The sequence below is a fragment of the Salmo salar genome, chromosome 02 (genome assembly GCF_965601325.2).
Source record: "Salmo salar chromosome 02, fSalSal1, whole genome shotgun sequence".
Classification (NCBI taxonomy): Eukaryota; Metazoa; Chordata; class Actinopteri; order Salmoniformes; family Salmonidae; genus Salmo; species Salmo salar.
Genome location: NC_138292.1, coordinates 60,275,779 through 60,289,363, shown reverse-complemented (window position 1 = coordinate 60,289,363; position 13,585 = coordinate 60,275,779). Strand labels below are relative to the sequence as shown.

Here is a 13,585-nt window from a genome sequence, read left to right as displayed (position 1 = left end):
TGATGCTGCCTCACCCCTCACTCTCACCCTCCACCTGACTCATAACAGCTCACCTTGTTTTGATGTCTGACAGAGGGCAAAACCGACAGAAGACAGAATGCCTCAGATGACAAAAGAGACCGTAGCTAGCCACCAGATACAGTAGATAAGTAATCTCTCTCTCTCTGTGTGTGTGTGTGTGTGTGTGTGTGTGTGTGTGTGGTGTGTGTGTGTGTGTGTGTGTGTGTGTGTGTGTGTGTGTGTGTGTGTGTGTGTGTGTGTGTGTGTGTGTGTGTGTGTGTGTGTGTGTGTGTGTGTGTGTGTGTGTTTTCTAGAAGTTCCTCAATCTAAGACATGCAAATAATGAGGAGGAATAGCTCTAAGGGACCACTGCAAGAAAAATGAAGGAAAGGGGAAAGACAGGAGCAGGAGAGAGGGAGAGGGAGTGAGGAAGGAAGGAAGGGAGGGAGGGAGGTAGAGGGGTTGCCTGACGACTCAAACTGAATCCTTCCGCTGCTCGTCTGAGACTGCCATCACTGAAGCTATTTGTCGTGATGTCAAAATGAGGGGTGTTATACAAAACAAAGTCATCAGTGATTGGATCATTTCTAACCAATCAGGTTATCAAAGCCAGTTTTCAAACCCACTGCTTTACCCACGTGTGTTCTGGCTCTGGCCCAACCCATCGGTTTCTGGGACCAATCAAAATGGATAGAATTTGTTTGCATTCAATAAATCGTCAGGGAGGTATTCAGATTCAGACTCATTGCGGAGAATAAAATAACGCTCGTGGGCGTGGCGTAGCATTTAGCTGGAGCAATGAGTCTGGGTAGTCAGGTAAGTAGAGAGGGGGGTAGGTAAGGAGAGTGAGCAATTGAGATTGAGAGAAAAGGAGGAAGAGAGAGAGGGAAAGATTGAGAGAGAGAATGAGAGGTACGCACATATATTAAACCTGTATGCTGTATACACTAAGTGTACGAAACATTATGAACACCTGCTCTTTCCATGACATACACTTACCAGGTGAATCCAGTTGACAGCTATGATCCCTTATTTATATCACTTGTTAAATCCACTTCAATCAGTGTAGATGAAGTGGAGGAGACAAGTAAACAAAGGATTTTTAAGCTATGAGACAATTTAGACATGGATTTTGTATGTGTGCCATTCAGAGGGTGAATGGGCAAGACAAAAGATTTAAGTGCCTATGAAGGGGGTATCGTTGTAGGTGCCAGGCACACCAGTTTGTGTCAAGAAAGGCAACACTGCTGGGTTTTTCATGCTCAAAGGACATCCAGCCAACTTGACACAACTGTGGGAAACATTGGAGTCAACATGGGCCAGCATCCCTGGGGGTTGGTTCAACTCAACATCAGGAAGCTGTTCTTAATGTTTTGTACACTCAGTGTACAGTATATGCATGGCCAGGTGTATCTTATAACTACAGCCAAACATCTCCCAAGTTACACTAAGTACCTCCTCAGGAAAGAAAAGAGAAACATTCATTATTTATCAGATGTAAAACATTAGGCCCAAATTGCTCTGGCTGCAAGCAAGGCATTTATTAATGGTAATGGTCATTCTCAAAATTGCTATAAATCGCAGGTCTGGAATATATATTTTACATATTACCATCTCCTGCCTCAGTAGTTCATCAGTAATTACCATCATCAGACAGCGTCTCATATATTCTTAAAACGGCAACGCTTCATTCCCTTGGACTAGAATCTTGATGATTCATCGCCACATTTTTTTATACCTTTGATGCATTTTCCGAAAATACTGTAGGGGATATCAAATCCCTGAGTCATGGAGAAAAGGAATTAGTCAAACCCTCGGTCTGAGGGTATATAATACACATTTAACCTTTGTTAAGGTGCATATGACTGTTTATCTGGATTCACCTCTGTTGGTTTTGCTTTCTCCTGAAGTTATTGGAAGGATTGCCGGGCCTACATTTAACGGATGAGGAGCTTAAGGGACTTAGGGATTCGTCCTCTAAAGTCCCCAAACTGCACCAGAAAATCCTCATGTAGGGCCACCTGAGACACATATGGAGTAGGACTCTATGGAGTATATTGAGTGTATGGCACTATATATGGAATATATGTAGAATATTGAGTGTACAGTATAGCACTATATATGGAGTATGGCTCCATATACAGCAATATGTAGTAGATTGAGTATATGACACTATATATGGAGTATATGGGGTATAGAGTATATGGCTCTAGTCTCAGCCACAGAAACTCAATGTATTAAAATAAAGCAAATCGTTGAGTAAGTAATGAACAATTGACTTTGCCACTCGTCTAAACTCCAATATATTAAATAGAATCAACAATCATCAACCCTCATAGCTTAAAAACCCACTCACTTTCTTAGTTGAGGGCTATCATACGTTTAAATCCACTGACAATCCACAAGATATGCTAATCAAGTCTCTCTCTCTCTCGCCATGGTAACGTGACTCACTCAACTGCAGAGTAACTAGTCCCCAACTGATGCCACCTCATCCCTCACCCCACCGCCTGACTCAGAAGAATTATCATTTAATTACCATAGTGAATTATTGTAATGTTTGTTTGTGTCAATTAATCCCATCAGGGATGGGTTGCCAATTGGCGATTTGACACGAAACAACAACAAAAAAGAATCATTCATTCATAACAGCTCGTCTTGTTTTGATGTCTGACAGAGGGCAAAACCGACGAAAGACAGAAAGCCTCTGATGACAAAAAGAGACTATAGCTAGCTACCAGATACAGTAGTTAAGTGATCTCTGTGTGTGTGTGTGTGTGTGTGTGTGTGTGTGTGTGTGTGTGTGTGTGTGTGTGTGTGTGTGGTCGCGTGTGTCAGTCAGTTCTCTCTCCTCCCTCTCCTCTTACCTTCTGGTCATGGCTGTAGGCAAGGATCCAGTCCTCCTGCTCGGGGTGGAAGAGCAGGCTGAGGATGTAGAAGCTGAGGCGGTACTTCTGATAGGTGGCTCCCTCATCGGAGCTGATCAACAGGCTGCTTTCCACCTCCAGGTCAGTCAGAAGCATGATCTGAATGAGAGAAGACAGAAATAGAATCAGAGCTAGCCATGGAGGGAGCTGGTCCTGGAAGACTGGGAGATATTATAGTTGGCTTGGGAGTGAGGCTTGGTTTGAATCAGTGTTGGATAAAGATAACTCCAATTTAAATGGTATATATTTTGGTAATCCATGCAGTGAAGGCTCCTCAGAGGAGAAAGGGGAGGACCATCCTACTCAGTAAATATCATAAAAAATAGTGAAACATTAAAGCAGTTATCCTTTTTAGATAAAATTATACAAAATGTATTCACGTCACCAAATAATGTATTAAAACACACTGTTTTGCAATGAAGATCTACAGCAGCCTCAACAGCACTCTGTAGGGTAGCACCATGGTGTACTCGGTGGACAGCTAGTTTCCATCCTCCTCTGGGTACAAAGACTTCAATACAAAATCACCCCCTTCCATAGACTTACACAGTAATTGTGACAACTTCCGGAGGACGTCCGCCAACCTATCAGAGCTCTTGCAGCATGAACCGACATGTTGTCCACCCAATCAATCAAAGGATCAGAGAATGAATCTAGTACTGAAAGCATAAGCTACAGCTAGCTAGCACGGCAGTGCACAAAATGTGGTGAGTAGTAGACTCAATGAAAGAGAAAGCCAATAGTTGAACAGTTTAACAAATACATTTCGTTAAAAATGAAGAAGCAAGAGAGGGAGAGCTTTTTTTCTTGTATTTTTTTTCACTTTCACTTAGCTAGCTAGTTTAGCCTACTCAAATACCCAGCTCAAACAGAGAGGGATGCTATGTTAGCTTGCTGGCTATGGCTATCCAACACTGGAACTCTTCCAAGTCAAGGTAAGCTTTTGGTTTAATTAATGTATTGTTACCAGGCCCCATCAGTGTAACTGCTAAACTGCTTGCTGACTGTACACTGTACTGCATGATTGTAGCGGGTTTACTAATGTGTTAGTTCTAGTTCTAGTTGACTATGACGTTAGCTAATATGGTGACAATGATGTAGCACGTGTGTCGCGGTTAGCGGTTACGATATGAAGGTTTGGCTTAGAAAGGTTTTTTCACCTGGTCACAGACAGCTAATGTGTTGTGTACTGAAGTCCACAAGCGAAGGGAAAATGTGAGCGGAGGAGAGCGTGTAGATGCGAGAAGGAATTATACAATGAGCAAAATGATCATGCTGTTTGTATGTGGCTGCTATGAAAGTGAACTGTGTTTGTGTGTGATTAGGGTGCATTCATTCCGCCGATTTTGTTGAAAAACATTTCTTAAATGGAAGGAAATGTAACGAAACAGGGATAAACATACCTGAATTTGTCAAACAGAAACTCTTGTTTGCAACTGTTGGACTAATGATTACACCCTAGATCAACTAGATACAGCCAAGAGTGTGCAAAGTATTGAATGTGTCACTGTCTGTCACCTTGATTACTCCAATTGTCCTCTCGACCTTTGCATATTAGCTGTAAACTTTCATTCATAGGTTAGATTGTAGCAACCTCATGATAGGAATAGGGAAAATTCGAGTTTCATGTAGTAACCTAAACCTATCGATTTTACATTGAGCTGGTAACAGAAATAAGGCCATGCCCATCCTCCCTCATCTTAAACGTCACCGACCGCCACTGAATCCATGTGATAGGAAGCTTGAGAGTTTTAAGTTGCATGATTGAAAAAATAAAATAATTATTCGATTATATGATTTGATTATAAAGTCTACATTTAATAACAGATATAATGTCAGTAATTTGTGGTTCTAAATTGGCGTCTGTAGACTCACTGTCATCTCCCGCTTGTTAGATATCTCAATTATAAACCTGTGTTCCGCTCTGCTAGATCCTAATTATTGCTGTACAGACAGTCTTTTAAAACACCTTTTGCCTATCTTGTACTGAGTGTGTATGGGTAACGCATTCAGATTGCTCTCCCCCTCTCTCTTTCTCCTGCGCTCTGTTCAGTCAGGCTTTGAAAGCTTTAATTTCCCACAAGCTTTGTTCTTTTCTTGGAGGTTCACCATTTTTTTCCCCTGTGATTGTGCCAAATGAGAAAAAAAAACATATATCAAAAGATATAATCAGCAGCAAATGTAATTGAATCAGTCATCCTGAACACTTACATAACCCCTTATCAATAGCACAGTGGGAAGGAAGTAGAGTGTGTGTGTGTGTGTGTGTGTGTGTGTGTGTGTCTGTGTGTTAATAAAACCATGAACTGATTGGCACATATTATCCTAACTCATCCATCCCAGTAGTGCCCACAATTTCAGTGTCAGACAATGACTCTGAAACCTCCACAGTTTCAGTGTCAGACAACGACTCTGAAACCCCCACAGTTTCAGTGTCAGACAACAACTCTGAAACCCCCACAGTTTCAGTGTCAGACAACAACTCTGAAACCCCCACAGCTTCAGTGTCAGACAACACCTCTGAAACCCCCACAGTTTCAGTGTCAGACAACAACTCTGAAACCCCCACAGCTTCAGTGTCAGACAACAACTCTGAAACCCCCACAGCTTCAGTGTCAGACAACAACTCTGAAACCCCCACAGTTTCAGTGTCAGACAACAACTCTGAAACCCCCACAGTTTCAGTGTCAGACAACGAGTGTCAAGACATTATGGAACCGTCAAACCGTTGAAGTCTATGAGTCTCCTCACACCACCATATTTCTATCGTTCACCCTTCCCCAGCCAGACCACTGATAACATTATGCTAGCAAATTGTAATTAATGACACCAGTTCTGCAGGGATCACACTGCTATGGAACCATGCTGACTGGGTTATAGAGGATAGAGAAAAGGCTAACGGAGTAGGGAGACACAACCTTCAACCAACAACCCAAGGTGATTTGAACAGGTTCCGCTGTGTCACATGACAGATGTCTTTCCAATCAGTTATCACCCTTTCTCGGCTTTTCCCCATTTGACAAATCTCCTAAGTTTCCCTGATTACCATCAATAGCGGTGGGTTTGGGAATGGGGCATGAGCTAAAATGCCCAATACACTTCCAGCAGGAACCATTGGCTATATAACATAGAGTCTCAGCCGCGCCTGCTCAAGCTTGCTAAGTCATTTGTCAAACTATGCATGGTAATGGTAGCTATAGTGGGCCGACCCCAAACACAAGTTCATCAATCACAGTGAGCTAGCTAGCGTGGCGCCATACGTGATCCACATGCTGACCAATCCAATCAAACATCAAATGCAGCACCCAACACGGTTTCTTTTTACATTCCACACACAATTAACACTTTGTAAGAGACAGTGTTTTAACTCTGGGCACTATTAAAACTTTGTCTGCTCCTATAAATATGGAAACAACACCCTACTGCGATACAGCCCTATTCTAGCCTAGCCTATGTAGGCCAATGCAGCTATTGTGATACAGCCCTATTCTAGCCTAGCCTATTTAGGCTAATGCAGCTATTGTGATACAGCCCTATTCTAGCCTAGCCTATTTAGGCTAATGCAGCTATTGTGATACAGCCCTATTCTAGCATAGTCTATGTAGGCTAATGCAGATATTGTGAAGGGAGGATTATAAGCGGTTTCATCAATTCGGGGAACACTCACAACGACTTATTTCAATAATTTGTTTTTGGAATATGGAAATCGATATATCCTAGTGCGACATGGATTATAAAGACTCTGGTGAGCTTCTCGGGGATGTGGTTGTGTATCTGACTAGTTCCACTTATAACCTTCAGATGAGAGAGAAATGAGGGGAAGAGTTGGACAGATGTGGCAGTGAGGGAATGAATCCTGTAGGAGTTGTGTTGAATACTATATTCCCGCTTCATAAGATGACATTAACCATGAGCGGTAAACAGGGCAATGAAGTTGCCAAGTATTCAGCAGTTATACTTTTATCTAAATACTCATCTTCACTTAACATGGATAAGCCTTTAGACTTATGTTTTCTCTGAGCTTTACCTTGTCTTTTTACATATTTATATAAAACTGTATAAAAATGTCAACAGCATCCTCATCATGCAGAATTACATGACTGTTTGCTTAGACATAGCTGTATCTTTAGATACGTTATCTTGGAGCTTTACCTTGTAATTGAACAGATTTCTATAAAAAACTGCATAGAAATGTCAACATCCTCTTCACACAACATGACATTACGGTGTCATGTTTAGACAGGAAATGACAGACTGAACACGTTGACTCAATCAACGTTTCCAATGGCAATTTCAAGAAACCATCACACTCTGGTCAAAACAACTCTGAAAATGAATGTCCAAATGTTGCGTAATGTTATGCTTGTTAAATCCTTCCCTTTTTTCTTAACAGAGTTTTGGAAATAAAATGAGAAAAACTGAAAAATAGAGTCTCAAGGAATCACGCTGACCCTGAAACTTTCTCCATCAGAGTTCAATGCTCTGTAATCCACACATAAACCCTGGCATTTTGTTAATTTCTACACTTCACACTTTCCCCTGATGGGGCACGGGGAAAAGAAAGGGCATGCCTGGAATTGCTACCATTGTGTGTGTGTGTGTGTGTGTGTGTGTGTGTGTGTGTGTGTGTGTGTGTGTGTGTGTGTGTGTGTGTGTGTGCACGCTCCAGTGTGTGTATATGTATGTGCGTGTGCACGTATTTAGTTTATGAGGCCAAAGAGGTTCAAAATGACCAAAGGATAATGAAGCAGCCACCAACTGCAAGACGTTTAAGAAGTGTGCGATGAATAACACAGTGAGTTAATAGCCGTGCAGCAGTAAATACTCAGTGATAGAATATTAATGAAATTAGGCCCATATTTTCCATTTCACCCCAGTCACAGTAATTGGATCGTGAAGCCTCTCTCTAAATCCAAGCATAACACAGTCGGTGCCCAAGCGACAAATATACTCTCTCTGCACTATAGGAAGTTCAAATGGCATGATTTCAAGGAAATTCATGGAGAAGAGTAGAGGGAAAGTAGTACTCACTAAATTGTAGCTCCTAACAACAGACCCCCACTTTTAGGCTGACATGTTGCTACTAGTTTGACAACCCAGACATGATTATGAGAGTTTGAATGGGCAACATGACAGATGTTACTTCCTGTAAACTAGCAGCAGGTGCATTTGTTGTTGAATGGAAAACAATAGGAGTTGCTTGTTCGCTCATGTCATCCCATGGACAGTCGGTGACCAGTAAGTGAACGCCTCAGACAAAAAAGGTCAGTCTTGACTGTCTCTTTCGCCTTGTAGAGACGTCTGAAGAGCAGCAAAGTAGTGTAGAAGCCATGAATCAGCCACCATCTAGTGGCCCAAATCACAATTACACAATACCCAACATAACTAGACCAAGGGTCTTCAACCTTTTCTTGCCAAGGGACCCCCTCCCAGGCAAACCAGCGACCCAGGAACCCTCATCATATGTTAGCAAAAACTTGTTTCTTTCACGTCTTGTCTTATCATCAGGTGAATGATAATGGCAAGGAGAAGTAATTAACATTTTATAATGAATATATACTGCTCAAAAAAATAAAGCGAACACTTAAACAACACATCCTAGATCTGAATGAAAGAAATAATCTTATCAAATACTTTTTTCTTTACATAGTTGAATGTGCTGACAACAAAATCACACAAAAATAATCAATGGAAATCCAATTTATCAACCCATGGAGGTCTGGATTTGGAGTCACACTCAAAATTAAAGTGGAAAACCACACTACAGGCTGATCCAACTTTGATGTAATGTCCTTAAAACAAGTCAAAATGAGGCTCAGTAGTGTGTGTGGCCTCCACGTGCCTGTATGACCTCCCTACAATGCCTGGGCATGCTCCTGATGAGGTGGCGGATGGTCTCTTGAGGGATCTCCTCCCAGACCTGGACTAAAGCATCCGCCAACTCCTGGACAGTCTGTGGTGCAACGTGGCGTTGGTGGATGGAGCGAGACATGATGTCCCAGATGTGCTCAATTGGATTCAGGTCTGGGGAACGGGCGGGCCAGTCCATAGCATCAATGCCTTCCTCTTGCAGGAACTGCTGACACACTCCAGCCACATGAGGTCTAGCATTGTCTTGCATTAGGAGGAACCCAGGGCCAACCGCACCAGCATATGGTCTCACAAGGCGTCTGAGGATCTCATCTCGGTACCTAATGGCAGTCAGGCTACCTCTGGCGAGCACATGGAGGGCTGTGCGGCCCCCCAAAGAAATGACACCCCACACCATGACTGACCCACCACCAAACCGGTCATGCTGGAGGATGTTGCAGGCAGCAGAACGTTCTCCACGGCGTCTCCAGACTCTATCACGTCTGTCACGTGCTCAGTGTGAACCTGCTTTCATCTGTGAAGAGCACACGATGTTGGGCTGTAAGCACAACCCCCACCTGTGGACGTCGGGCCCTCATACCACCCTCATGGAGTCTGTTTCTGACCGTTTCAGCAGACACATGCACATTTGTGGCCTGCTGGATGTCATTTTGCAGGGCTCTGGCAGTGTTTCTCCTACTCCTCCTTGCACAAAGGCGGAGGTAGCGGTCCTGCTGCTGGGTTGTTGCCCTCCTACGGCCTCCTCCACGTCTCCTGATGTACTGGCCTGTCTCCTGGTAGCGCCTCCATGCTCTGGACACTACGCTGACACACACAGCAAACCTTCTTGCCACAGCTTGCATTGATGTGCCATCCTGGATGAGCTGCACTACCTGAGCCACTTGTGTGGGTTGTAGACTCCGTCTCATGCTACCACTAGAGTGAAAGCACCGCCAGCATTCAAAAGTGACCAAAACATCAGCCAGGAAGCATAGGAACTGAGAAGTGGTCTGTGGTCCCCACCTGCAGAACCACTCCTTTATTGGGGGTGTCTTGCTAATTGCCTATAATTTCCACCTGTTGTCTATGCCATTTGCACAACAGCATGTGAAATTTATTGTCAATCAGTGTTGCTTCCTAAGTGGACAGTTTGATTTCACAGAAGTGTGATTGACTTGGAGTTACATTGTGTTGTTTAAATGTTCCCTTTATTTTTTGAGCAGTGTTTTTGGGAAGTTTTTCTACATTTTGACTTCCCCACATTATAATTGGAAGAGGAAGTGTAACTCCAAACACATTTTGGCTAAGAGCACTGGCGTAGCGCAGTTTCTCTGGACCCCCGCAAAGTCTAATGCGTCAGCCCCTCAGTATAGTCTACCGATCGCTGTCTGAAATTGCAACGTCTATGTGTGTCACAACTTCTGCCGAAGTCGATGCCCCTCGTTGTTCGGGTGGTGCTCGGCGGTCGACGTCACCGGTCTTCTAGCCATCATTGATCCATTTTTCATTTTCTATTGGTTTTGTTTTGTCTTCATACACACCTGGTTCCAATCCCATTAATTACATGCTGTGTATTTAACCCTCTGTTTCCCCTCATATCCTTGTCCGAGATTGTTTGTGGTTATGTGGTCGTGAATTTTGTATAGGTGTGCGACGGGTATGTTTACCCATGTTTATTTATATGTATGTTGGTTTTTTGGAGTTTGTTTTATAATATTTAAACGACTCCAGTTACACCAAGTTGGTTTCTCCTGCGCCTGACTTCCCTGCCACCTACACACACGACAATGACAATGTGGCTGCCTATTGATAGGCTATCAGATTGGTGCTAGTGCTTGTAGTAGGCTACAGCTTTGCTTTAATGGATACATGTTTTTTGGGGGGGGATTGTCATTTTCTCATGTTAAGCCTAACATTTATCTTTCACTAAGCTATAGGCCTACAGTGTTGCAATGCTGCTGTTTAGAATGCTGTCTGGTTCCAATAATGTATTTACTTGCTCAGTAATTAAAGTAGGACATTCAAACGTTGCAGATTGTAAAATGAATGTTCTATGCAATAACATACTAATCAGTAACCAATTTATGTTTTTAAATAGGATACAACTGTTCGGTAGCCCTATAAGCCTACCTTTGCCGTCCTCACGCTCTCGCGCAGCTTGGGTAGAACATAAAACCAGTCTATTAATGCCAATGATCAAAACAATAGCTTACTAGGGATTGTTTCATTATACAAACAATGCAGTCTAGCCTACTAGCCTATCTATAGCTATTTACAGTACTTAGCATGGTAGCCTATATATATTACACACTGGAACCCGGACTCCACGCTGTGGGCTATCCGTCTCATCACTCGTAGGCTTACCGTCAGCTTGGTTTTCTGGGAGAGGAGGAGGAGGTGGATGCTCGACACTCTCACTAGAGGAACTGTCACTATTCACAAGGGGAGGAAGAAGAGGAGGGCCCTGCTATAAGTCCACTCATATAGCAGGGCCTGGGCACTGAGGTCTCAGTCTGGACTGGCAGGCTGCTAGTGCTAGCTGCTGCATAACTAGGCCTACTAGCTTCCACCTGATGTTTCGTCAGTCGAGGACAAGGTGGTCATTTGGCATGAGGTTGGTCAGATAAAACTTTTTTTGCTGTGTTTTTGTGGACCACTTGGTCTTGCCTTTTGTTCATCCATCTTCAACAATGCACTCACTCTCCATCCGAGTCCGACCTGATTCACCTAACTTTTTTGAGCTTTTGATAGCCAAATAGGTGAAGAGGCCGAGGCGGGCTGCCGCCGGCACTGCTCGGTAATAGGCTAATTAGATGCATGACAACTATATAGTCTGTCTGGCTAACCTACTACCATGTAGATTGGACAATAAACACCTCACTTGCTAGATGTGGAAATTAAAAAGGAGGGTTACTGTCAAAATAATGTCTTAAAAACATGAATAAAATTTAGACATAGGTGTGAGCTGGACGAGCTCATCAGCCCACAGAGCTTGTGCCCCCCTGCGGGAGTTTCCGCTGCACCAGTGGCTAAGAGCAGCTGTTCAGCTGGTTAAACAAAGGTTCGCCATGTGTTGGCGAAACTGTATGTCCGAGTTAAGAAAGCTTACCAGCAGCCAGCGCCACTTGCTGCACTGGTAGCCTATAACGCAGGTGATTTTCAAAGCCTATGTCAGATAGTCCAGTGAGTTTAATTGGCTCAATATTAGGAGTTGAGAAATAAAGTTGACATCATTAGAAATAAGATAATATCCTATTTTCTACTGTAGGTATGTACTTTTAAATGTGTTTATTCTGTCGTTGCAAGCGATATTCATAACATTTTATTAAATAAAAAATATTTTCGCAGACCCCTTGCGGTACCTCCATGGACCCCCCAGAGTTTTAAAATAACAACTTCCTCTCATTAAAACTTAGTAATTTGGCCATTCCACAGAGTTCTTTCTGCATCAGCTGGTCAGATAGTCCAATTTATATTTTGAGTTAGGGCGATTCCAAAATGTGTCCAAAAAGAGAAGAAACCTCCCCAGCAAATAAGTTTGAGTTTGATGGATAGGAAGTTTATGGATTTTTCTTAAGGAAAATCATGAATCGAAACCGTCCAACTTGGCAGGAGAAAAGGCAGCAAGATCATATTGCGTAATTCTTATAAGACATACTGCTCTTGAACTACAGTAAATCTGAATGTACATCTATCATAATTATGTTCTTAAACAGTGGACAGACCATTAGATACTAAAGTTAGCCTACTGTGAGTGAAATGTTCCAATATTCACATGGACATTCTACATTAATAATGTCTTACGAATGTATCTTAACAATGCTATTACAACTGAGATAATTGTCCACAGTGCATTTTAATTACTGACAGAATTGCTTCATTTCCTCTGTATGCCTGTCTGGAATTAATAAAAATAGCCTCCTCTTTCCTTTGTAAGAGTTCTCAGTGTAACACACTCACTAAGACCTAGCAAAGATAATACATCTTTAATGAAAAGCCCTGCAGTGCCTTGGAGAGATCATTTCTGCCTAATGGACTTCACTTTCTTCATCTGCTAATACAATGTACTGTCCTAGCGCTTACTAAAGATCTACCTAAGGGGTTATTTAGCGGTTGCTGCTTTGAACCCAGGGCATATCCTTTTTACGGAGAACATGTCAGCAATAGAAAGGGATTGAATGGGTTTAACTACAGGGTTATGTTCATTTAGGGTAGGTTTTAAAATGTTTTACAAAGGAAAACTAAAATGAGCATTTCTTAGTGGACACATCCAGGTAGTCTCTTCCTCTGTTTCAGTCCGTTTTCGAACACAATCCAGGTCTTGCTTTGGATGGGAGACCAAGTAGATGCCTAATTAAGGCTACGGGCAAAAGGGCAGTCAAGCAGGGACAAGGTCTGGCATGGGAAAAGAAGTGAAGTCTTCATAAGAGGGTAATAAAATGTCAGCCGGGAGACTTGGGATGCTCGGGCAAAGGTCTCACCAAAATGAAAGGGGGGCCAAGCGGGAGGAAGAGAAAGAGGGACATTGTCCAAATGAAAACACACTGAGGCAAATGGTGCATGGATCATCTTTTTGGATTTGACTGTATCATTATTACCTCGTCATTAGTTCACCTCTTCATTTCACCCGTATTTGATCACTCCCTTAAAACTTTGTCTTGTCTTTTGCATACAGTATTACAGCTCTCTATTCTGGACTACATAATGAGCCCTTCTCTTTCTTTCCCTTCCCTGATGGAGTCCACCAGCCAACCAGGTGCTGCAACACTTTGAACTCTCCTTATTAAACACAAGTACTGTCTCTTGAG

At 42.7% G+C, this 13,585-nt stretch overlaps 1 protein-coding gene across 2 annotated transcripts in view; it reads right to left on the bottom strand.

The window, feature by feature from the left end:
- Nucleotides 1-13,585, bottom strand: part of LOC106586852 (VPS10 domain-containing receptor SorCS1) — a 169,905-nt gene that overhangs the window by 56,246 nt on the left and 100,074 nt on the right. For both annotated transcript variants that reach the window (XR_001324265.3, XM_014174576.3), the window contains exon 4: nt 2,868-3,026. Coding sequence is in view for 1 of the 2 variants with exons in the window: in XM_014174576.3 (XP_014030051.1) it covers nt 2,868-3,026 (159 nt within the window). In the remaining variant the exon portion in view is untranslated. The remainder of the gene's footprint in view (nt 1-2,867; nt 3,027-13,585) is intronic.